This window comes from Theropithecus gelada, chromosome 2 (assembly GCF_003255815.1).
Source record: "Theropithecus gelada isolate Dixy chromosome 2, Tgel_1.0, whole genome shotgun sequence".
Taxonomy (NCBI): Eukaryota; Metazoa; Chordata; class Mammalia; order Primates; family Cercopithecidae; genus Theropithecus; species Theropithecus gelada.
Genome location: NC_037669.1, coordinates 18,536,068 through 18,563,432, shown reverse-complemented (window position 1 = coordinate 18,563,432; position 27,365 = coordinate 18,536,068). Strand labels below are relative to the sequence as shown.

Genomic DNA, 27,365 nt, shown 5'->3' with positions numbered 1-27,365 from the left:
TCAGATAAACAGCAGATTTGTCAGCAGAAATCCTACATGCTAGAAGGGATGGGAGTCCTATCTTTAACCTCCTTAAACAAAACAATTATCAGCCAAGAATTTTATATCCAGCAAAACTAATCTTCATAAGTGAAGGAAAGATACTGTCTTGAAAATTAACAAGGATATTCAAGACTTGAACTCGGCTCTGGACCAAGCAGACCTAATAGACAGCTATAGAATTTTCCACCCCAAATCAAGAGAATATACATTCTTCTCAGCACCACATAGCACTTATTCTAAAATCGACCACATAATTGGAAGTAAAACACTCCTTAGCAAATGCAAAAGAATGGAAATCACTCACTCAAAACCACACAACTAAATGGAAACTGAACAACCTGCCCCTGAATGACTACTGGGTCAATAACGAAATTAAGGCAGAAACAAATAGTTCTTTGAAACCAATGAGAACAAAGACACAACATACCAGAATCTCTGAGACACAGCTAAAGCAGTGTTTAGAGGGAAATTTATAGCACTAAATGCCCACAGGAGAAAACAGAAAAGATCTAAAATTGATACCCTAACATTACAATTAAAATAGCTAGAGAAGCAAGAGCAAACAAATTCAAAAGCTAGCAGTAGACAAGCAATAACTAAGATCAGAGGAGAACTGAAGGAGATAGAGACACGAAAAACTGTTAAAAAAATGAATGAATCCAAGAGCTGGTTTTTTGAAAAGATCCAGCCAGACTAATAAAGAAGAAATAGAGAAGAATCAAATAGACACAATAAAAAAATGATAAAGGGGAATATCACTACTGATCCCACAGAAATAAAAACTACCATCAGAGGATACTAAAAACACCTCTATGCAAATAAACTAGAAAATCTAGAAGAAATGGATAAATTCCTAGACACATATGCCCTCCCAAGACTAAACCAGCAAGAAGTTGTATCCCTGAATAGACCAATAACAAGTTCTGAAATTGAGGCAGTAATTAATAGCCTACCAATCAAAAGAAGCCCAGGATTCACAGCCTAATTCTACCAGAGGTACAAAGAGGACCTAGTACTATTCCTTCTGAAACTATTCCAAACAATAGAAAAAGAGGAACTCCTCCCTAATTCATTTTATGAGGCCAGCATCCTCCTGATACCAAAACCTGGCAGAGACACAACAGAAAAAATAAAATAAAATTTCAGGCCAATGTCCCTAATGAACATCGATGCAAAAATCCTCAATAAAATACTGCCAAACCAAATCCAGCAGCACATCAAAAAGCTTATCCACCAGGATCAAGTTGGCTTCATCCCTGGGATGCAAGACAGGTTCAACATATGCATATCAATAAATGTAAACCATCACATAAAGAGAACCAATGGCAAAAACCACATGATTATCTCAATAGATGTAGAAAAGGCCTTTGATCAAATTCAACACCTATTCATGCTAAAAGCTCTCTATAAATTAGGTATTGATGGAACGTATCTCAAAATAATAAGAGCTATTTATGACAAACCTGCAGCCAATATCATACTGAATGGGCAAAAGCTGGAAGCATTCCCTTTGAAAACCAGCACAAGACAAGGATGCCCTCTCTCACCACTCCTTTTCAACATAGTATTGGAAGTTCTGGCCAGGGCAATCAGGCAAGAGAAAGAAATAAAGAGTATTTGAATAGGAAGAGAGGAAGTCAAATTGTCTCTGTTTTCAGATGACATGATTGTATATTTAGAAAACCCCATCATCTCAACCCAAAATCTCCTTAAGCTGACATGCAACTTCAGCAAAGTCTCAGGATACAAAATCAATGTGCAAAAATCACAAGCATTTCTATACACCAATAATAGACAAAAAGAGAGCCAAATCATGAGTGAACTCTCATTCACAATGGCTACAAAAAGAATAAAATACCTAGGAGTACAACTTAGAAGGGATGTAAAGGACCTCTTCCAGGAGAACTACAAACCACCACTCAAGGAAGTAAGAGAGGTCACAAACAAATGGAAAAACATGCCATGCTCATGCATAGGAAGAATCAATATCGTGAAAATGGCTATACTGCCCAAAGTAATTTCTAGATTTAGTGCTATCCACATCTAGCTACCAATGACTGTTCACAGAATTAGAAAAAAGCTAATTTAAATTTCATATGGAACCAAAAAAGAGCTCGTATAGCCAAGACAATCCTAAGCCAAAAGAACAAAGCTGGAGGCATCACACTACCTGACTTCAAACTATACTATAAGGCTACAGTAACCAAAACAGCATGATACTGGTACCAAAACAGTTATATAGACCAATGGAAAAGAATAGAGGCATCAGAAATAACGCCACACATCTACAACCATCTGATCTTTGACAAACTTGACAAAAATAAGCAAGGAGGAAAGGATTCCCCATTTAATAGATGGTGTTGGGAAAACTGGCTAGCCATATGCAGAAAACTGAAACTGGACCCCTTCCTTACACCTTATACAAAAATTAACTCAAGATGGATTAAAGTCATAAACATAAGACCTAAAACCATGAAAACCCTAGAAGAAAACCTAGGCAATGCCATTCAGGACATAGGCATGGGCAAAGACTTCATGACTAAAACACCGAAAGCAATGGCAACAAACACCAAATTGACAAGTGAGATCTAATTAAACTAAAGAGCTTCTGCACAGCAAAAGAAACTATCATCAGAATGAACAGGCAACCTACAGAATGGGAGAACATTTTTGCAATCTATCCATCTGACAAAGGGCTAATATCCAGAACCTACAAGGAACTTAAACAAATTTACAAGAAGAAAACAAACAACCCCATCAAAAAGTGGGCAAAGGATATTAACAGACACTTCTCAAAAGAAGACATTTATGTGGCCAACAAACATGAAAAAAAGTTCACCATCACTGGTCATTAGAGAAATGCAAATCAAAACCACAATGAGATACCATCTCATGCCAGTTAGAATGGTGGTCATTAAAAAGTCAGGAAACAACAGGTGCTGGAGAGGATGTGGAGAAATAGGAACGCTTTTACACTGTTGGTGGGAGTGTAAATTAGTTCAACCATTGTGGAAGACAGTGTTAGATTCCTTGAGGATCTAGAACCAGAAATGCCATTTGACCCAGCAATCCTAATACTGGGAATATACCAAAAGGATTATAAATTATTCTACTATAAAGACACATGCACACATATGCTTATTGCAGTACTATTCACAATAGCAAAAACTTGGAATGAACCCAAATGCCCATCAATGATAGACTGGATAAAGAAAATGTGGCACATAGACACCATGGACTACTATGCAGCCATAAAAAAGGTGAGTTCATGTCCTTTGCAAGGACATAGATGAAGCTGGAAACCATCATTCTCAGCAAACTAACACAGAAACAGAAAACCAAACACTACATGTTCTCACTCATAAGTAGGAGTTCAAAAATGAGAACACATGGACACAGGGAGGGAAACAGCATACAGCAGGGCCTGTCGGGGGTTTGGGGGGTTTAGGAGAGGGATAGCATTAGGAGAAATAACTAATGTAGATGACAGGTTGATGAATGCAGCAAATCACCATGGCATGTGTGTATCTATGTAACACACCTGCACATTTTGCACATGTACTCCCGAACTTAAAGTATAATAATAATAATAATAAATAAGGAAAGGGAAAAAAAATGCTGTGTTTTTTAGACAAATGAATGCTGAGGGAATTTGCCACTTCCAAGCCAGCACTACAAGAACTGCTAAAAGGAGTTCTAAATCTTGACACAAAACCTTGAAATACATCAAATTAGAACCTCCTTGTAGCATAAATATCTCATGGGGTATAAAACAATAACACAATGGAAAAAACCCCAAGGAATTCAGGCAACAACTAGCATGTTGAATAGAATAGTACCTCACATCTCAGTAATAGCATGAAACATAAATGGCTTAAATGCTGCATTTAAAAGATACAGAATGGCAGAATGGATAAGAATTCACCAATCAAATGTCTGATGCCTTCAAGAGATTCACCTAACACATAAGTACTCACATAAACTTAAGGTAAAGGAGTGGAAAAATATATTCCGTGCAAATGGGCACAAAAACCAAGCAGGAATAGCTATCCTCTTATCAGACAAAATAGACTTTAAAGCCACAACAGTTAAAAAAGACAAGGACGGACATTATATAATGATAAAAGGACTAGTCCAACAGGAAAATATCACAATCCTAAATGTTTATGCACCCAACACTGGAGCTCCAAAATTTATAAAACAATTACTACTATACCTAAGAAATGAAATAGATGACAAAACAATAATAGTGGGGACTTCAGTACTCTACTGGCAGCACTAGACAGGTCATCAAAGCAGAGAGTCAACAAAGAAACAATGGACTTAAAATATACCCTAGAACAAATGGACTTTGCAGATATTTACATAGCATTCCACCCAACAACTGCAGAATATACATTCTATTCTTCAGCTCATGAAACATTCTCCAAGATAGACCATATGATAGGCCACAACACAATTCTCAATAAATTTAAGAAAATTGAGATTATATCAAGTACTCTCTCAGACCACAGTGGAATAAAATAGGAAATCAACTCCAAAAGGTACCCTCAAAACCATGCATATACATGGAAAGTAAATAACCTACTACTGAATAATTGTTGAGTCAACAGGAAAATGAAGATGGAAATTAAAAAATTCTTTGAACTGAACAATAATAGTGACCCAACCTATCAAAACTTCTGAGATTCAGCAAAAGCAGTGCTAAGAGGAACGATCATAGCATTAAACACCTACATCAAAAAGTCTGAAAGAGCACACATAGACAATTTAAGGTCACACTTCAAGGAACTAGAAAAACAAGAACAAACGAAGCCCAAACCCACAAGAAGAAAGGAAATGACCAAGATCAGAGCAGAACTCAATGAAATTGAAACAATAACAAAAAATAAAAAAGATAAATGAAACAAAAAGCTGGTTCTTTGAAAAGACAAATGAAATTGATTGACTGTTAGTGAGATTAACCAAGAAAAGAAGAGAGATCTAAATAAGCTCAATTAGAAATGAAATGGGAGATATTACAACCGATACCACAGAAATGCAAAACATCATTCAAGGCTACTATGAACATGTTCACACGCACAAACTAGAAAACCTAGAGGTGATAGATAAATTCCTGGACATATATAACCCTCTTAGATTAAACCAGGAGGACATAGAAACCCCGAAGAGACCAATGAGAATCAGTGTTATTAAAATGGTAATTAAAAAATTGCCAACAACAAAAAAAGTCCAGGACCAGACGGATTCACAGCTGAATTTAATCAGATATTCAAAGAAGAATTGCTTCCAATCTTATTGAAATGGTTCCAAAAGATAAAGAAAGAAGGAATCCTCCTTAAATTATTCTATGGAGCCAGTATCATCCTAATACCCAAACCAGGAAAGGACATGACAAAAAAAAAGAAAACTACAGACCAATATCCATGGTGAACATAGATGCAAAAATCCTCAACAAAATACTAGCTAACCAAATCCAACAGCATACCAAAAAGATAATCCACCACAATCAAGTGAGTTTTGTACCAGTGATGCAGAAATGGTTTGACACATGCAAGCAATTAATGTGATACATCACATAAACAAAATTAAAAACATAACTCATATGATCATCTCAATAGATGCAGAAAAAGCATTTGACAAAATCCAGCATCCCTTTATTATTAAAACCCTCAGCAAAATCGGCATAGAAGAGATATACCTTAAGGTAATAAAAGCCATCTATGACAAACCCACAGCCAACATTATACTGAATGAGGAAAAGTTGAAAGCATTCCCCTGAGAGCTGGAAAAAGACAAGGTTGCCCACTTTCACCACTTCTATTCAACATGATACTAGAAGTTCTAGCCAGAGCAATCAGATAAGAGAAATAAATAACGGACATCCAAATCAGTAAAGAGGAAGTCAAACTGTTGCTGTTCACTGATGATGTGATCATATACCTAGAAAACCCTAAAGACTCCTCCAAAAAGTACCTAGATCTGATAAATGAATTCAGTAATGTTTCAGGATACAAAATTAATGTACATAAATCAGTAGCACTGCTATACACTGACAGCGACCAAGATGAAACTCAAATCAAGAACTCAACCTCTTTTATAATAGCAAAAAGAAAAACAAAACAAAACAAAACAAACAAGCAAAAAACCACTTAGGAACATACTTAACCAAGGAGGTGAAAGACCTCTATAAAACTGCAAAATGCTGCTGAAAGAAATCATAGATGACAGAAATAAATGGAAACACATCCCATACTCATGGATGGGTAGAATCAATATTGTGGAAATGACCATACTGCCAAAAGCAATCTACAAATTCAATGCAATTCCCATCAAAATACCACCATCGTTCTTCACAAAATTAGAAAAAACAATGCTAAAATTCATATAGATCCAAGAAAGAGCTGGCATAACCAAAGCAAGACTAAACAAAAGGAACAAACTTGGTGGCATCACATTACCTGACTTCAAACTATACTGTAAGGCTATAGTCACCAAAACAGAATGGTACTGGTATGAAAATAAGCATATAGACCAATGGAACAAAATGAAGAACCCGGAAATAATGCTAATACTTACAGTCAGCTGATCTTTGACAAAGCAAAGAAAAACATAAAGTGGGGAAAGGACAACCATCAATCAAGGACTAGATAAAGAAAATGTATACTATTGAATACTACCCAACCATGAAAAGGGGGAAAAAAAATGATGGCGTTTTCAGCAACCTGAATGGAGTTGGAGACTATTGTTCTAAGTGAAGTAACTCAGGAATGGAAAGCCAAACATTGTATGTTCTTATTTAAAAGTGAAACCTAAGCTATGAGGATGCCAAGGCATAAGAATGATACAATGGACTTAAGGGACTCAGGTGGAAGGGTGGGAGGGGAGTGAAGGATAAAAGACTACAAATTGGGTACTGTGTACACTGCTCCAGTGATGGGTGCATCAAAATCTCAGAAATCACCACTAAAGAACTTATCAATGTAACCAAATTCCACCTGTTCCCCCAATACCTATTGAAATACAAATAAAATTGAAAGACCTACAAATTAACCCAAATGTTAATTTTTGTAAACATGATGAGGCAAAATTATGACACTAACCGATGAGTCAACAGGAAGATTCACGTTACCATGTCATTCAATATGCCAGTTCCTGAAGTGACAATGCTGTCTAGGCAAGTAAGAATTGTCAGAACACAAATATTCCTAAGTGAACCAATCACTTCTAGAATTACTTTCCTCTTAACCATTTCTCCGTGCTTCACTCTAGTGTCTATCTTCAGCCATTGTTCCAATATCTCACCCAGTGTCTATCTTCAGCCATTGTTCCAATATCTCACCCACTAATTTTCTGATATAGTTAAATATGCTTGAACTTTAGTGTGAAATGATCATGAGAAAGAAGTGATCAATTTCATGAAGTTGATGAAAATTGTGTTGGATTGCCACTTGAATGAAATATAAAGGACATATTGAGAAATATGTCCTTGCAGACATGACAAATAGGTCCTTGCAGACATAAAACAATTAAAATGGAAAAAAGGACAAATGAGAAAAATGTAAACAAATTCAAAAGAGAAAAATTTGTACAATAAAGAAGTGATGCCCCTGTGGTGTCACTGACCGTTTTTTAAAAAATCAATCTATTATTATTATAATTATAATTACTATTATTCCTCGAAGTAAAAAGTTAAATAAAGGTTGTTTTGAATTTTCATACTTTAATTTTCCGAAAAATAATACCAAGGAAAATCCTTGATATTTGATTCAGTCTTTTTAAAATTTTTAAAAAATTAAGGACACATTTGTGATCATAACTAAACTTTGGTTAAGGATGAGATAAAATATTTATAATTTTTAATTTTATTTTTCAAAATATTGTTTTAAACATGTCTGTTTTCCTCCGCATATTATAAAATGAGTTGAGATTTTAAAAATATTGATTTTATCAGATATTCTTCTCCCATAACCAGTAATTCTCAGATAAAGCCTGCCTGTAATTCTGTCTTACCCAATGACTATACCTGCCATTTCAGACAGCAGCCAGGGCAATCACATTTATTGATATAACAGAAGGAGGCCAGAGTCACACAATAGTGTTATTCTCACTTTTTTTAAATTTCTGAGCATACCTTTGATATTCCAGACAGAGAGAATAGATTAAGACAGAATCTCATTTTTGAGTCCAATTTTATTTCATAAAAGTACATTCGGGAAACATTTGTAATGATGTGAAAACTAAGTATCATCCTAGAATTAAGGATTCAATCAGTTGGGAAAAAAGCAACGTCAGAAGGGAAGAGTCGGTGTTGCCTGGAAAGGGTTCTGTGGTTTCAATTCCCAGGGGGTGTCCTGGCATGGGAGTGGGGTGACAATTGCTCAGGGAGATTTGGTGACCTATGTGCAAAAGGGACCTTCAAAAGGGACGCATGTAAGCTTTCAAAATCCTACATTGTAGTGGTGTTGTGTAGCATCGGAAGTGCAAAAATGATGCATTTCAACATTTCCTGGACTCATGGGGAAGAGGTCAAAAGAATTTACTCAGAAATTAGCACAGCAAGAGTAAAAGAGAGAGAGCCAGCCAACCCAAAGCCTTGTGGGTTGGATAAATAGACATTTGAGCTGAAAATCAATGTAGCCTGAGGAGTAGACATGGATGTAGATACCTGAGTGATAGTGGCGTGAAGAAATAAGCAGAGGGTCAAATAGGTTCCAACATCTCACAGAATCATAGCTTGGACAGAGCTCATATATAATCTGGTACCTGTGCTCAGTGCCATGATACCAGGCAAGGACCTATACACTTATATGCAACGAAGGAAGAGTGTAGGTAGTGTTGGGTAAATCCTAAATTGATGGAATTTAATTTAACATGTCCGAGTATAACTGGAATGAACTAGGTTAGATTTTCTTGGAGGTTACAAAGAAAAACTAGGTGATTATATTTTTGTGTTGATGAGTTAGGGAATTGGAAATGCATCTGCTCTCCTATTACTTTTTCTGTACAGACTCAGCATATTGACTTTTCCTGTGATGCCAGCCTCTGGTGGCTGGTTAGCCTGGGGCACTTGACAATTGCTTTCTGGGAAGTTAGGCAGGTCCTCAGAGCAAGAGGTGGAAGGGAGATTTTTTTCTATTATGTGACATAGGTCCTTCTTAATCCAGAAGTTAATAATAAAAATTGTGGCAATATTCCATTATTTAAGAAGATGGAAAAACTGGCATTTTTTGTAACTGATATGACCCAACACCCAGAACCATGCCTACCTATAGCAGGATTGCAATAAGTATATGTTGAGTGAATAATTGGAAAGTAATTTTTAAAATGATATTACATTAAAGTCATTACTCTACCCACAAACCCAACTTCAGGTTTTGCAATAGTGAAAAGAAAAAAAAATTAGATAAGCTCTACCTACTGTTTAACAATGCTATGTTTTACATTTCTATATATAATATACCTAGGGTAGTGTCTCTATGGTTGAAGCTTTTCCTCACCTCTCAGCTAGGAGCACGGAGACATTGCGCCTAACTCACTGACAGAGCAGCTCTTCAAATCCTACATGAGGTTTGAACTGTTTTTCTGGAAGTTTATGTTATGGTATCTTTATGCAGGTAGATGTGAGAGTAGATAGAACTCTCTTAATGTAGCTTGTCTTGAAAATTGACATTCTGTGTTTAATATTTAACTCAATAATAATTTAAATTTGGAAATCTGATATTCACTATTATTTGACAGCTTCGTTTTCCCAATACTTCCTTTCTAACTACAGTAATGTCCCCATAATGCTATTAAAATTGATTTCTCAAAATTCGCTTGCCACAATTTTATTGCTCATGGATGTAAGTGATTTTACTGGTTGACCATCACATGATCTTAAGCCCTTTCAGTTTAACCATAATGCTCATGCTCTAAGCTATTAAAATAATTTATCTAGTTATCAATGCTTAATGGAACGGTCCTTTCAACTTGTAACTTCCAGTTTTGCTGTGTTCTTTTGGATGCTTACCATCCTTGATGCCAACACAGACCAAGAGCTTGACAACATACTGCGCTGTTACTTGAATGAGCTCAAAATTAGAATTTCATTTTTGTTATTTTGAATTTTTACCACAGTTGACTCTTTTGTTTGTATATTCTACCCTTACCTATTGCCACTTAATTTGAAAGTTTTATTATATATTCAAATGTACTTATAATTTGTGCATTTCCTCTGTGTAATTTCATATGGATGTTTTTGCTGCATTTAAATCATTAAGCTATAGTGGATGTCACTTGTTTCCATCTTTCTTGAGATTATTTCTTCATCAGAATTTTTCTTAAGACACTTATTACTTCCTTGTTTCTCAGGCTATAAATGAAAGGATTTAGTAAGGGAACTACTATTGTAAATAAAATTGCAGCTGGTATATCTTTATCCCCTTCTTCGAGCAAATTTGGTCTAACGTACATGAAGAAAAGAGACCCATAGAATAATGAAACTGACAAAAAGTGGGATGCACAGGTAGAAAAGGCTTTGGCCCTTCCCTCTTTGGATTTCATTCTGAAAATAGTAAGAAGAATATAGAGATAAGATATTAAGACACTACCTATGGTAAAGACTTGAACTGAACCTGAGAAGATGAATAGAACCAGTTCATTGATATAAGGATCAACACGAGAGAGTCTATACAAGGGAAGAATGTCACAGTAAAAGTGGTTGATGTGATTCGATCCACAGAAAGCTAACCTAAATACAAGCCCTACATGAATCATGGAATGCAGGTTTCCAGCTATGAAGGCCCCTGTGGTCATCTGAATGCAGAGTTTCTTGGACATCATGAGGTGGTACTGCAGTGGGCTGCATATAGCCACATAGCGGTCATAGGCCATTGCCGCCAGAAGAAAGCAGTCTGCAGTTTCCACAGTGCAGAGAAAATAAAACTGTACTGTACATTCATAGAGGGAAATCCTTTTGTCCTCAGAAAAGAAGTTCTCTAACATTTTGGGGGTAATGGCACAGGCACAGCAAGAATCCACAAGAGCCAGGTTTCCCAGAAAGATGTACATTGGTGTGTGAAGTCGACGGTGTGTAAATATCAGTGCCACCATACCAATATTCCCCACCATGGTGATCAGATAGATGGCAAAGAACACCACAAACAGCAGAGTCTTCAGCTCTGGGTGATCTGTAAACCCCGTGAGGATAAACTCATTTTTCATGGTATGATTTTCTTCAGCCATTCCTGACTTGTCTGAAAAACAATTGTGGAGAAATAAGGCACTAATTTATAATATGCCACAACTATTGAGGTCTCTTTGGCTTAAAGGAAGGAGAGCATCTTCCACAATGCTTCCTCATGTTGCCTGGACTTTGGTGCATGCCCAGTTCATGGGGAGAATGAATTTCATAAAGAATTACCTCTTTGGCTAGTGATGAAATATATCTTCAGTACCCTTTAAAATCATTTTTAAACCATTTTAATGGTACCTAATAGTAGCTTTTCAGTCCTCTCTGTCCTTCCACCCTCCACCGTCAAGTAGGCCCCAGTGTCTGTAGTTCCATTCTTTCCGTTCATGTGTACTCCGTGTTTAGCTCTCACTTATAAGTGAGAACATGCAATACTTGGTTTTCTGTTCCTCCATTAGTTTGCCTAGGATAATGGCCTCCAGCTCTGTCCATGTTGCTACAAAGGACATGATCTCATTCTTTCTTATGGCTGCACAGTATTCAATGGTGTGTATGTAACACATTTTCTTTATCCAGTCAATTGTTGATGGGCATTTAGGTTGATTCCATGTCTCTGCTATTGTGAATATTTCCAGCACATTTTGAGGAAGAAAAACATCAGATTATCTTCACAAAGATGGCTTTTGAGGTCTTCACAGAAAGATCCAGAGAACAACACTTCTCTATATGGGTTAAGTAAAGCTGATCCATAGTTTAAATATCAGCAATTGGTATCAACGTTCCCAAAAATTTCAATGAATATATATGTACTGATTAACAAGGTTGTTTAAAAGACTCTTTTTATATGCCAATGTTAATAGCAGCATTATTCATAATAGCCAAAAAGTGGAAACAACCCAAATGTCCAAGGATGATGAAAAAATAAATGGTGATATATACATACAATGGAACACTATTCAACCCTAAAAAGGGATGAGATTCTGACTTGTTACAACATGGATCAACCTTGGGGACATAATGCTAACTGAAATAAGCTAGTCAAAAGAGGACCAATATTCTATTACTCCATTTACAGGTACCTAGAGTAGTCAAATTTATAAAGACAGAATATAGAGTGGTGGTTGTCAGTGGGAGGTGGGAACGGGGAGCTATTTCTTATTGGTTACAGAGTTTCAGTTTGGGAAGATAAATAAAGTTTTAGATGAGTAGTGGTGATGACTGTATTAATACAACAATGCAAATGTACTTAATTCTATTGAACTACACTCTTAAATATGGCTAAGATGATAAATTTTTTGTTATGTATTTTCTACCACAATAAAAAATTTAAATGCCTATTTTGAGTTGTATATTCTTAGTAATTTACTATCTCAAATACTACTGGAGTGTACACTTAAACATAACATGCTTTGGAAACAGGCTATTTTTAAGGTATTTGTACCCCTCTGGGGTGGGGAGGAAAAGGGATGTGGGTGGAAGTGGGGAGGAGACAGAGAGATTAGGGGAAATGAGAAAAAATGCCTATACTAGAAACCATCCAGGTTATTTATATACAATTTATGCATACAATGTAAAATTATTCATGTGTGCATGAAATTCAAATGCCATCAAAAATTCAAGAAAAGGGTTAAAAGTTGACAAATTTATTTATATAAGTATATATCAAAAATCATGAATAAAAATCAAGCATCAAACAAAAACTAGGAGACTGGAATAAATAGGATATTGTTTCTCTAGTTGTATTTTAGGAAGGAATCAGTACACATAATCACTAGAAAACAGGTCAATGGCAGGAACAGAAAAATCTGAAGGAAATATAATTTTTTACAAATTAAAAATTTTTAACTTCATTACTAATCAGAGAAACATAATTTGAAATAGCTATGAGGTTATATTTATTTTGTCTATTAAAGTGGCAAGATGTTTTAAAAAAGAAATGATAGTATATAGTGGTAGCCAAAATTGGTGCAATTATTGGAAAATAATTTGTAATAAATTAAAGAAACTCTTAAACATTCACATCCTTTGGCCAATAATAATGAATTGACCAAAAAGAAATAATTAGAATCTCCCACAAAGATTAACATAATTGTAATTTCATTAATAATCATAAAAAATTCAAAACACCTGAAAGTGGTGGTATAACCATTTAGTCAGTTAGATGAAATAAATGTGAATCATTCACATGATGACATATTGTACAATCATTAAAAATACTGTTTACCTTGGAGATTATTGTAATGATAAAATAGATAGAAATATGTTATGTAAAAAACAAAATAGAAAGTTTTATAAACAAAATAATTGCAATTTCCAAATAAATGCTTACATATGAAGGTTAAACAGTAGCATGAAAATGCATCATAATAGTACTAGTTTTTTCTATGCAATAAAATCAGAGGTCAACTATTTCTCTCCTTTATATTTTCCTCCATTTCAAATTGTCTGCAATGGCTATTGCTTCAATAATCAGCAAAGAAATTTTTTATTAAGCAAATAAAATGGCATGCTTTTAGGTCTGCAGTGTTTTATAACTTGATTAAGTCCACAATAATCATGGGAATTTAACTAATGTTTTCTGCATTTTACAATTCTGCTGTGAATAATGTTATAATGGATTCATTGAGCAGCTGCCTACTCCACTTTTATGATAATGGCATCACCAGTTATAAATAATAGTAATTTGCTGGCAATCCTGCATCTCAAATTATTCAGGCATCTGTTCATATCATGTGGTAATGCAATCTTAAGGTCACCTCCTCTATGGAAGCAGTATCTCTTTGGTGTTAACTTTTACTCTTTCAAATGTCATGTGTTTTCATTGTATTCCTAGATTCTAGGGTGTTCACATTTATTAAAATTTTGGGATTTTTAAAAACCTTCATTATCTACTCATTATATGTACTTATAGACAAAGAGTGCTTATCTATTGGGGAGCATTTTGTTTCAATCTACCTTATTTATCTTTGTTACTTTGGGAATCATTTATTAATTGAGCTGATAGTTATTGGATGCTTGCTTTATGCTACCTACTTGCTTTGAAAGGTTAACTGACCCTCCTAGATATTTCTAGATAGACAGTTTTCTGGATATTCATTAACCACAACTATACTCCAAAGTTTGGGAACAGAGGAAAACCGTTTTGGAAAGATAAAAAAAGATCTCTTCTTTTTGGTTTGTGAAAATATTACTAACTTTCAAATCTCAGATAACTTGAAGATGATGTATATATACATATTATATATATTTTAAATTTATTTTTTGAAACAAGGTCTTACTCTGTTGCCCAGGCTAGAGTGCAGAGGTACAATCTTGGTTCACTGCAACCTCCACCTCCCAGGTTCAACAGATTCTCCTGCCTCTGCCTCCCAAGTATGAAATTATAGGCATGTGCCACCCACCTGGCTATTTATTTTTTGTATTTTCAGTAGAGGCAGAGTTTCACCATGTTAGCAAGGCTAGTCTCAAATTCCTGACCTCAAGTGATCCTCCTGCCTCAGCCTCCCAAAGTGCTGAGATTACAGGCATGAGCCACTGCACCCAGCTGATGTAACTTTAAGATCAATATTTTTAAAATAACATTTGAAACTTATGTAATTTGAATAACTTTTTCATTAACTGCCTTGCCCTTGCCAGCTTGAAGTTATATAATATAAAATTTCCTTCAGTTCATCCATTTGTCTATTGGCCAGATAGAAATAAGTTTTACGATGATATTTTATTTCTCTAAGAATAAAAAAGAAACAAGAACATTCCCCAAAATTATATTGGGGTTTGAAAGACTGGTTTGAAATTATAGTCTTTACTCATATAATTTGTTTAATACATAGGAATGCCCAACACAAAAATTTTAAACACATTTCATTGTAGAGGTTAATAATTCATTTCATCAAGTTTATAAGTAATAGGACAAACTACATTATTCAAATGAGTTTCAAAGTCTTCATTAATGTATTCTGTTATTACTAAATATGTGTGCTTTTATCTCTTGGTATAAATTTAGGCTCCTAATAATTTCAGAAGTGATACAAATGAATGATAAGTCATTTGCTTAAAGCTTACACAATAGACTTCAGATTTAAAAAATGATTTAAAGATCTTAAAACATTGAAAAATTAGAGGTTTAAGAAAAAAAACCTTAAATAACTTAGAGAAAAAATGTTTCATGTGATTAATATTTCTAGCAAAAATAAGTTTTAAATTCTTTCTCACCTGAATTTTCCCTGCTAAGAGTTTTAGAGGGGCCAGTTGGTTGCCTGATAACAGATTTTAAAGTAGATCCCACAATTAAGCTCTATCTTCTTGATCATTTGGGAGAATAGTTCTACAAAGAGGTTGATGCCAATATTTATGTCACCGGTAGAGAATGGTTCAGATATTTGAAATAATTCTAAAGGGATTTAGTTGGCATTGACTTCAGAGCACGGCCTGAGAGACCTAATCCTTTGAACATCAGAGACTTACTAAATTGGAAGAGCACATTCTGAGAGACGTAATCCTCTGAACATCACAGACCGTACTCCTCTGACACCTAAAGAGTAAGGCAAATTCCAATTTCTAAACAAATTTTAAGAGCCATGTTTTGGGCACACATTTACCTATGTAACAAACCTGCACATCCTACACATGTTTCTGGAACTTAATAAAATAAAATCTAAAGAAAACAGAAATGTTTTAATTTTTATTCATTTGAGTTCATACTACTTACCCTTACCACCAATCTGAACATAAGATCCTTAGTGGGAAGAAAACATTCCCACTGCAATAGTCAGCCAAGGCTTCATGGAGGAAGTGGGAACTGAGCTAGGATTGGGTGCCTCAGAGAGATTGCTTGCTGAGATCAGAAGATGAAAGCAGCACCTTTCCCACCTCTTTTTAATGGCAGTATTTAGTTTGTAGAATCTTCCATTGATATTTCATTCATATTGTCGGTAACTTTATACCTTAGTTACTAAACTTTAGAAAATTTCTTCCAAATCCAGAAGCAGCTGCATGAAAGCCTTCTTGCTTCATAATGCCACCTCGCTTTCAGGACTCTCCCATCATTTTGAATTTTTTTTTGGTCATTGTTTGTTTGCTTTTTTGACGGAGTTTTGCTCTTATTGCCCAGGCTGGAGTGCAGTGGCGTGATCTCGGCTCACCGCAACGTCTGCCTCCCGGGTTCAAGCGATTCTCCTGCCTTAGCCTCCCGAGTAGCTGGGATTACAGGCATGCACTACCATGCCTGGCTAATTTTGTATTTTCAGTAGAGATGGGGTTTCTGCATGTTGGTCAGGCTGGTCATGAACTCCCGACCTTAGGTGATCCGCCCGCCTCAGCCTCCCAAAGTGCTGGGATTACAGGCATGAGCGACCACGCCCGGCCCTTTTATGGTGTTATGACTCCTACTGATTAATTGATTGCCCACCAATTTCAAGTCTCCATTTGTTTAGGAGAGCTTATCAGGATTCACTGGGGGAAAACCTCCACCAGATGAAGAATGATGAATATTGCTCTTACCCAGGAAATAATGTAGGATCAGTGAAAAGATTCATAGGAGTCAGTGAAAAAAATCATGTAACTCATTTCTTGTTACTCTAATTTTCCTACAAATTTATGAAAACTTTTATGCTTTCTTTACAATCATGAAAAGTCCTTATATTCAGAACTACAAATCAGCTTCCACTTATTATGCCATTTATTCATGCATGCATGCAGTAAATACTATATGGTGCCTACTTGTTACCATCACAATTATAGATTCTGTTCTCATGGAACTTACATTCTAATCGAGGGAAGCAGGCAAGCGGATATAAATAAATACATGAAGAAGAAAAAAGCAGAAATTATTACATGCTATGCTGGGGGTAAGATAGGGTAGATGTGATAAACAATGACTGGGAGTTACTTTAGATACAATGATTAGAAAAAATGTTTAGGAAAAGGTAAGCAGTCAAGCTGAGACATGAGTAGGAAGAAGTCAGCCATGACAGATGAACATGGTAGGTTACGGAGGAGAGGTAGTGAAAGTTCCTCAAGGCAGAAATCACCTATGCATATTTGAGGAACCCATAAAAGACCACAGTTGTTGGTGATGGGGTTGGAGAACTGATCTTTTTGGGTTTGTAACACAGATTATGAAATTTGTATTTCATCTTTAGAGCAATGAGAAGCCTTGGGAGGGTATATTAATTTCCTATTGCTGCCCTAACAAATTATCACAAACTCAGTAGTTTAAAACAACAAAAATTTATTAGTTCACAGTTCTGCGGTTTAGAAGTCTGAAATATGTCTCACTGAGCTAAAACCAAGATGTTAGCAGGGCTGAGTTCTGTTTTGGAAGCTCTGGTGAGAAATTTACAGTCTTTACTTTTCCTAGATTCTGGAGTCAACTCTTATTCCTTGGCTCATGGGCCCCCTTCTATCTTCAAACCGTGAAATGATTGGTTAAATTTTTTTCACATTTTCCAGCCAAAATGAATGGCTTAAGTAAAAAAAACAACAAAAAACTTTTCTCACACTGTATCATTTTGATTTAGACTCTTCTGCTTCTGTCTTCAACATGTAAAGAATTATTTTGGGCCCGTCTGGATAATTTTTTTATTTTAAAGTTAGCTGATTAGCCACTTAATTCCATCTGCAACACATTTGCAGTTTCCCAGGATTAGAATGAGGTTATCTTTGGATGGCCATTATTCTGCCTGCCAAATGAGAGATTTTTAAAGCAAAGAAATGACACTCTATTATTACATTTTAAAAAGGAACATTGTATCAATTTTTAATACAGTGGATCAAGATGCATTTGTTGAGTTGAAGGAGATTGGAAGAGGAATAATCTCTTTGGGGAAGTGAGGAAGTAAAAATATGAGTTCTACTTTATCCTTATTGTGTTTGAGATACCTATGAGTTATTTGAGTGGGGATGTCAAATAGGCAATTGAACATAAAAGACAAGGCGGTGGATTAGAGGTTATCAGCACATATTAAGTGCTAGAACTGAATGAGATCGTCTAGGTGCAGTAAGAAGATAGAAAAGAGAAGGGTGACTGGTCAAGAGTCCTCTGGGTCTCTACGATTTAGACTAGACCACATTGTCTAGCAATGGCCTGGTGGGAGGAAAATTCAGTGGTATGGAAGTTACAGGAAGTATCCTAAAACAGAAGAAGTCAGAATGCCAAGTTATAGAGCCTGACATTTCTTTAGTTGATCTTGAATAAATTTGTCAAGGTTCTGACTCCATTAAATCTGAGCTTCAGGAAAACAACTTTGTGTTTGACTCATTGCTTTATTCTTTATGCTACATTTTGCATGTTAATATAACATAGATGAGAAATCAATAAACAAATATTATACTGAGTGCCTTTTATGTAACACAAAAGATTAAACCTATGAAATAAAAGTATCTTTAAACTGAGATTGTTATAAAACAACAACAAGAACTCAAACTGAATGTAATGAATATTGGTTTGCTTTTCTGATCATGTTTGCCGAAAAGCTCTTTAAGCTGATAACTTCAATAAAGTCTCAGGATACAAAATCAATGTGCTAAAATCACTAACACTTCTATACACCAACAGTCAAGCCAAGAACCAAATTCCATTTACAATTGCCACGAAAAGAATAACATATCTAGGAATACAGCTAACCAGGGAGGTAAAAGAGCTCCACAAAGAGAACTACAAAACACTGCTCAAAGCAATCAAAGTTGACACAAACAAATAAAAAAAATCAATTTTCATGGATAGGAAGAATCAATACCATTAAAATGGCCATACTGTCCAAAGCAATTTATAGATTCAATGCTATTCCCATTAAACTGCCATTGACATTCTTCACAGAACTAGAAAAAAACCATTTTAAAATTCACATGGAGCCAAAAAAGAGCCTAAATAGATAAGGCAATCCTAAGCAAAAATAACAAAGCTGGAGGCATCATGCTATCTGACTTCAAATTATACTACAGGACTACAGTGACCAAAACAGCATGGTACTGGTACAAAAACAGACATGGAGACCAATGGAACAGAATAAAGAACCCAGAAATAAGGCCACACCTACAACTCTCTGATCTTGAACAAAACTGACCAAAACAAGCAATGGGGAAAGGACTCCTTATTCAATAAATGGTGCTGGGAAAACTGGCTAGCCATATGCAGAAGATTGAAGCTGGACACCTTCCTTAAACCATATACAAAAAATCAACTCAAGGTGGATTAAAGACTTAAATGTAAAACCCAACACTATAAAAATCTTGAAAGGCAATCTGGGCAATACCATTCTGGACATAGGAACAGACAGATTTCATGACAAAGATGCTAAAAGCAAAAGCAAAAATTGACAAATGGGATCTAATTAAACTAAAGGGCTTCTGCATAGCAAAAGAAACCATCAATAGTGAACAGGAAACCTACAGAATGTGAGAAAATATTTGCAAACTATGCATCTGACAAAGGTCTAATATCCAACTTCTATAAGGAACTTAAACAAATTTATGAGAGAAAAACAAACCCATTAAAAAGCGGGCAAAGGACATGAACAGACACTTTTCAAGAGAAGATGTACATGAGGTCAACAAGCATATGAAAATAAGCTAAACATCACTGATCATCAGAGAAATGCAAATCAAAACCACAATGAGATACCATCTCACACCAGTCAGAATGGTTATTAAAAAGTAAAAACACAAGGATGCTGGAGATGTTGTGGAGAAAAAGGAACACTTTTACATTGTCAGTGGGAGTGTAAATTAGCTCAACCATTGTGGAAGACAGTGTGAAAATTCCTCTAAGACCAAGAGACAGAAACACCATTTGACCCAGGAATCCCATTGCTGGGTATATACCTGAGCTAATATAAATTTTTCTATCATTAACCTGCATATGTATGTTCATTGTAGCACTATTAACAATACTAAAAGCATGGAATTAACCTAAATTCCCATGAATGTTAGACTGGATAAAGGAAATACGGTACATATATGCCATGGAATATTATGCAGCAATAAAAAATGAGATCATGTCCTTTGCAGAGACATGGATGGACCTGGAGGCCATTATCCTTAGCAAACTAAATGAAGGAACAGAAAACCAAATACCATATGTTCTCTCCTATAAGTGGGAGCTAAACGATGAGAACACATGGACATGTAGAGGGGAACAACACACATTGGGGTCTATTGGAAGGCGAAGGGTGGAGGGTAGGAGTGGAAGGTGGGAGAGGATCAGGAAAAATAATGAATGGGTACTAGGTTTATACCTGGGTGATGAAATAATCTGTACGACAAACCCCCATAACACAAGTTTACCTATGTAACAAACCTGTACATGTACCCCTGAACTTAAAAATTAAATAAAAATAAATATTTGCTCGTTCTTTTTTTTTGAGACGGAGTCTTGCTCTGTGACCCAGGCTGGAGCTGGTTCTTATTCCAATGCCTAGCATAGCGACCACAAGCAATAGTAATTCAAGGCAGTGTGAAGCCCAATCTCTGCTTACTGTGACTTCTCAACGTACTGGGGAAGTGTTCATTTAAGCAAGTAATTAGAATGCAAAGTGATTAAAATCTATAGTATTACACATTCCTAACTAAGGGAGGATGGATGGGGCATGACTTAACTTGCCTGAGGGAGTTAAGAAAATCTTTCTGTAAAAATAATTTCCTTTTCCATAATAAAATAACACTTTTAATTTTGCAGTAGACAGCAAATCTCCATGTGAAAGGAGTCATGGGTCTTATAACCTCCAAACCTTTTCCCAGATACTCGTTTCCCCTTGGGGAAGTGGTCACACCTGCTGCCCAAACCATGGTGACCGCAAGAAGGCACTGCTCTTCCATTCACATTCACTCTCGCCCAGATGATCCTCAGTAGCAGAGGAGAGTAGGAAGGATCATTTACTAGATCTAGTAGATAACCACTGGAAACAAAATTCAGTAATATACAACCAGAAGAACAGTTCTTTTTTTTTTTTGAGACAGAGTCTCGCTCTGTCGCCCAGGCTGGATGGAGTGCAGTGGTGTAATCTCGGCTCACTGTAAGCTCCACCTTCTGAGTTCACGCCATTCTCCTGCCTTAATCTCCTGAGCAGCTGGGACTACAGGTGCCTGCCACCATGCCCGGCTAATTTTTTGTATTTTTTTTTTGTTTTTTTTTTTTTTTTTTAGTAGAGACAGGATTTCACCATATTGGCCAGGATGGTCTCGATCTCCTGACCTCGTGATCCGATTATAGGTATGAGCCACTGAGCCCAGCCTAGAAGAACAGTTCTTAACACTTTCACCCTACTTAGAAAGCTGGTAAGCTGGCAGGTGACATGACTTCATGACATACTCCCATGTGCCCCCTAGGTTTTGAACAATTTCCCCTTAGCTAGCTAGCTGGCTCTGATTCCTCTTCATTTTCTCCCAGAGAGAGCATATTGTTTTGCAGAGGTGTGAGGAAGGTATCATTGAAGTAATCTAGAATCCACTATACTTTCTTCTTTCTTTTTTTTTTCCCCCTGGAGATGGAGTCTTGCTCTGTCCCCCAGGCTGGAGTGCAGTGGTGCTATCTCGGCTCACTGCAACCTCTGCTTCCCCAGTTCAAGCGATTCTCCTGCCTCAGCCTCCTGAGTAGCTGACTATTCGCATGTGCCACCACGCCTGGCTAATTTTTGTAGTTTTTGGTAGAGACAGGGTTTCACCATATTGGCCAGGATAGTCTTGATCTCCTGACACCGTGATACACCTGCCTCAGCCTCCCAAAGGGCAGGGATTACAAGTGTGAGCTACCACGACCGGCCCACTCTACTTACTTTTTAAAAAGTTAGTCATATTTCAACTATGGAACTTTATTATTAGTAAAACTTCAGTTGTGATGCATCTCATAACCAGTTGTGACAGATCAGGGTGTTAAAATATTAATAGCATGAAAGCTGCTTATCGTGATAATCTGGTTTATACAACTGAGTTGCTCATATTGTGCTTATGGTTCGCTACAGTGAGACCCCCTTACCCATATCCGCATCTACCTCTGAAAGACAGATGCTGCCTTTTCCTAGTCATCTGGCATAGCTCAGCTCCAGAGATCCATTTCCAAGAGTCTGAGGGACAGAAGAGCAGGCAGGAGACTCACTCCTTTTTGTTGTTTAGGGCTTAGCTCTTCCCTTATGTAATTGACACTAGGAATGGCCAGCTCTTCAGGGGAGAGTCCAACCTTAATAACAAGGGTATAGCCATATGTTTAATAGTATAATCATATCAAAATATCCTACAATTAAGCTTAGCATCTGTGTAAGACTGGGAGATGACATTTAATCTTGACCTTGAAAGATATGTAGACATTTTCTCAGCAAAGAAGGGTTGCAAATGGAATGACAAGCAAAATACCAGAGACATAAAAGCCCAGGAAGTTTTAGAGGAATGAAAAGTAGCCTCCAGTCTTGCTGGATGTAGGATGTATTAGAGAACTTGGTATTCGTCATTATGTGATGGGTAAATTACTCAATGGTGATACAATTTTGATATTTTCTGCCTGAAATAAATATTAATGAATCAGCTATTCATAATCAAGTAATTGCTCAGGAGGAGTTCTAAAGTCATTAGGTACATAACAGAAAGGATGTTTGATATTATTGCAGGCAGAGTAAAAGTCAAATTTCCTAAGGTAGATGTAGGAACCAAGATAGAATATGGTAGACCAAGCTGTGCTCAATAGAGATATTCATAACTAGAGACATGGAACCTACTTTCTTTCACTTTTTTCTTTCCTTCTTTCCCTTCTTTCTTTCTTCTTTCATATATGCATACATTTATTTTGTATCCTTTCCTCTAAATATATTATATGTCCACTTTATGCCAGCCACAATTCTAGGCACCATGATTAAGCAATAAACAAAAGTAGATATGGTATCTGCACCTCCCCTTAAAAAATTTGGGGCAAGGCGTAAGAGAAAGACATTAACCAATCACCCAAATGCTGTGAAAGTACAACTTCTCTATTTTGAAGGTCCCTGGAGATCTAAAACTTGTAATAAAGAGGTGTAGGCTAGTCTGAAAAGATCGTGTAATGTAGCAGTTAACTCCATGAACTCTGCAATCAGGATACCTAATTTTGAATCTTAGCTCTATCACCTTCTAGCTGCTCTTGGGAAAATTACTTAACCTCTCTGAGCTTTAATTTTCTCTAAGAATAATGTATATTATAATGAATTATGTTTCAAAAATGGAGACTAAAAAAGATAGTTTTAAAGATTTACTACATTATTTATGTGTAAAGCACTAGAAAAGAGCCTATTACATACTAAGTGCTTGATAAATGCTAAATGTTGTCACCACCACCACTATTACTTATGGTGAGTCAGTGGCGTGGAGGGGGGACCTTAACAGAAAGATTTCCTTGAAGAAGTGATAACTGAGCTGAAATCTGGAGACTGAAGAGAAGTTACCAGGGAAGGGTAGAGTGAGTGAGTTGTGAGGAGAACCTATATAATAAAGGCCTTATTTCTGGAGGGAACATGGCAAGTTCAAGGTTCTGAAAGAGGGTCAGTTAGACAAAGAGAGTTGGGGAAAATTGTGCAAGAAAGGTGAAGAGGGAAGAGATAACAAGTGGTGTTATAAACAATATAAATAATTTGGCTCTTTATTCTAAAAGCAATGAGAACCCATGGAAGGTTTTGATAAAGAAGGCTGACATAATTAGATTCTCATTTTGTAAAAATCTGGGCCACGTGTGGTGGCTCAGCCTGTAATTCCAGCACTTTGGGAGGCCGAGGTGGGCAGATTGTCTGAGCTCAGGAGTTTGAAACCACCCTGGGCAACATGGTGAAACCCCATCTCTACTAAAACACACAAAAAATTAGGCAGGCATGGTGGTGTGCACCTGTAATCCCAGCTACTCGAGAGGCTGAGGTGGGAGAATCTTTTAGGCCTGGAAGGCGGGGTTGCAATGAGCCAAGATCATGCCACTGTACTCCAGCTTGGGTGACAGAGTGAGACTCCATCTGAAAAAACAAAATAAAACAAAAAACAAACCCATTGAAAACCAAATCTGACTGAATAATGCAGAATATATTGGAAGTTGGCAAAATTGGTTGTGGATAGATGATATAGGCTGACTCTGTGTTCCTACCCAAATCTCATCTTGAATTGTAATCCGAATTGTAATCCAAATTGTAATCCCCACGTGTTGGAGAAGGGAAAGGACTTTGTGGGAGGTGATTAAATCATGGGAACAGTTTCCCCATGTTGTTCTCATGACAGTGAGTGGGTTCTTATGAGATCTGATGCTTTTATAAGGGGCTTTTCCCCATTTGCTCAGCACTTCTCTCTCCTGCTGCCATGTGACGGAGGACATGTTTGCTTCCCGTTCTGCCTTGATTGTAAGTTTTGGGAGGTGTCTCCAGCCATGCAGAGCTGTGAGTCAATTAAAACTCTTCCCTTTATGAATTACCCAGGGCAGTTCTCTACAGCAGTGTGAGAATGGACTAATATAGCAGACTAACTATTGAAAATTTCTAGGAAAGAGATTACAGCAGCATGTACTAGTTGGTGGAGATAAGAATGGAATGGACAAATTGGAGAAGTATTTAAGTAGAATGAGCAGAACTGTGTGCTGGATTGGATGTAGGGTTCAAAGAAGGGTCTACAATTCTGGCTTATGCAAGAGGGTGGTGATGACACTCACTTAGACTGGACCATGGAACAGGATTAGGTTTGAAGAGCGAGGACAGCAGGAAATAAGTTTAATTTCACACATGCTGAGTATGAGGTACATTTTTTTTTTTTTTTTCAGGGACAGTGTTTTGTTTTGTCACCCAGGCTGGATTGCAAAGGTATGATAAAAGCTCACTTTTACCTTCAACTCCTGGGCTTAAGCAATCCTTCCACCTCAGCCTCCCAAGTAGTTAGGTGCACACCACCATGCCCAGCTAATTATAAAAAATATTTTTTTTTAGAAACTGGATCTCGCTGTGTTGCTCAGGCTGATCTGGAACTCCTGGCCCCAAGTGATCCTCCCACCTCAGCCTCCCAAAGCCCTGGGATTACAGGTGTGAGCCACAATGCCTGTTCCTGAGACTTCTAAAAGAAGACGTTTAGAAGGTTTCAGGCTTAGCAATGATGTCTGAATGTATTTCATGTGAAGATATATATTTACGTATCAATTAGTTAGAGGTGGTGCTGAAGCCTAGGGAGAATGTATAGATAAGAAAATCTAGAGCAATGCTGTCCAATAAAAATATAATGTAAGCTACATATGTAATTTAATATATTCTAGTAACCTAATTAAAAATAATAAAAATGTGAATTAATTTTAACGATATATTTATTTAACTTAATATATCCGAAATGTTATCATTTCAACATGTAATAATGTAAAAAATTAATAGGATATTTTACTTTATTTTTATCTCACCTCGCCTTAGAAATCTGGTTGGTTTACAAACACCACATGTTCTCACTCACAGGTGGGAATTGAACAGTGAGAACACTTGGACACAGGATGGGGAACATCACACACCAGGGCCTGTCATGGGGTGGGGAGAGGGGGTAGGGATAGCATTAGGAGATATACCTAATGTAAATGACGAGTTAATGGGTGCAGCACACCAACATGGCACATGTATACATATGTAACAAACCTGCACGTTATGCACATGTACCTAAAACTTAAAGTATAATAATAATAATAATAAAAGAAATCTGGTGGGTTTACTACACTTAGAGCACATTGTAGTTCAGACTATATACATTTTAGACACTCAGTAGTCACATGGCTAGTGCTACCAGTTGGACAGCACTTACTTGTCTTGGAAAGGAGTGGAAAGGGAGGATAAAAGAAAGAGAAGAAAGAAAGCAACTGGGAGAAGAGGAGAGAGAGTGTAGTATGGTAAAAATCAAGGAGATATTATATTCTAGAAGAAGTGAGTCAAAATATTCAACTGATGTCAGCTTTCGCTTCTGTAATAGTCAGGGTCAGATATCATAGGGTTTTATAGTCCAGGTTCAAGACTCCCAAGTGTATACTAAGACCAACAGGAAGATACTCAACATCTCCAGGCTCCATACTATCATCTATGGCACTGCCATTATCCTCACTCCCTGTATCCAACTTAATATCAAGTTGTCATCAAGTTCCATGGATTCTTCCCTAATAAACGTCTCTCATTCTAGTCACTTGTGTTGTTGTTGAGGTCTGTATCCTGTGATTTTTCATCTCATGTAATTCAGGGCTATAAAATACCATAACAAACATTGTTTGGTACCATTGAACTGGTACCAAAAATATTAAAATTCTGTCTCATAAATACATAAGAGAGCTTGGTCATATCAGTGAGCAGTTCTGTTAAGACAGAAACACTATGAGGGACAGCAAAGAAAAGATTTCATTAATCATGGATACTTTTATAGACATTATAAAATGTTATTATACTACAGTAGTAATTTTGTTGGAATTATTGACGTCTTATTTAATACTCTTGTGTCTTCTTGTTTTAGATAATGGTGCTAAAATATCTAATATTTAAAGTGTATTATAAAAAACACAAAAATGTTTGAGAATCATTTCTTTATTGTCTCGTTTCTGTGCTATTACAATACTGCCACATGTGATGACTCTGTCCGTCTGTCTTGCTTACATCCATTTTATACATAGGTATATCACATTTTATTGCATTTCACTTTAGTGTACTTCACAGATATTGTGTTTTTTACAAATTGAAGATTTGTGACAACCCTGTGTCAAACAAGTCTATCCATACCATTTTTCCGACAACATGTGCTCACTTTCTGTCTCTATGTAATGGTTTTGTGCCACAATATTTCAAAACTTTTCGTTATTGTTCACTCTGTTACGATAGTCTGTGATCAGTGATCTTTGATGTTACTATTGTAATTGTTTTGGGGTGCTACAAACTGTACCCTTATAAGACAGCAGACAATTAATAAATGTTGTGTGTGCTCTGACTGCTCCACTGATCAGCTGTTCTCTCATTTCTCTCTCTCTCTTCTTGGGCCTCTCTATTCCCTGAGCCAAAAAAAATATTGAAATTAGGCCAACTAATAACTCCATAGTGGACTGTAAGTGATCAAGTAAAAGAGTCACACATCTCTCACTTTAAATTGTAAACTAGAAATGATTAAGCCTATTGAGGAAGTCATGTCAAAAACCGAGATAGGCAGAAGCCTGCGCCTCTTG

General features: G+C 36.5%; 1 protein-coding gene across 1 annotated transcript; it reads right to left on the bottom strand.

The window, feature by feature from the left end:
- Positions 1–10,274: 10,274 nt before the first annotated feature.
- Positions 10,275–11,359, bottom strand: LOC112619619 (olfactory receptor 5K1). Its single transcript, XM_025377698.1, has one exon. The coding sequence runs from the start codon at positions 11,266–11,268 to the stop codon at positions 10,342–10,344; it is 927 nt and encodes a 308-aa protein (XP_025233483.1). The 5' UTR covers positions 11,269–11,359; the 3' UTR covers positions 10,275–10,341.
- Positions 11,360–27,365: the final 16,006 nt, after the last annotated feature.

Bases quoted from the DNA above. Each gene is read 5' to 3' on its own strand.
- LOC112619619 (XM_025377698.1), bottom strand. From the start codon at position 11,268: ATGGCTGAAGAAAATCATACCATGAAAAATGAGTTTATCCTCACGGGG.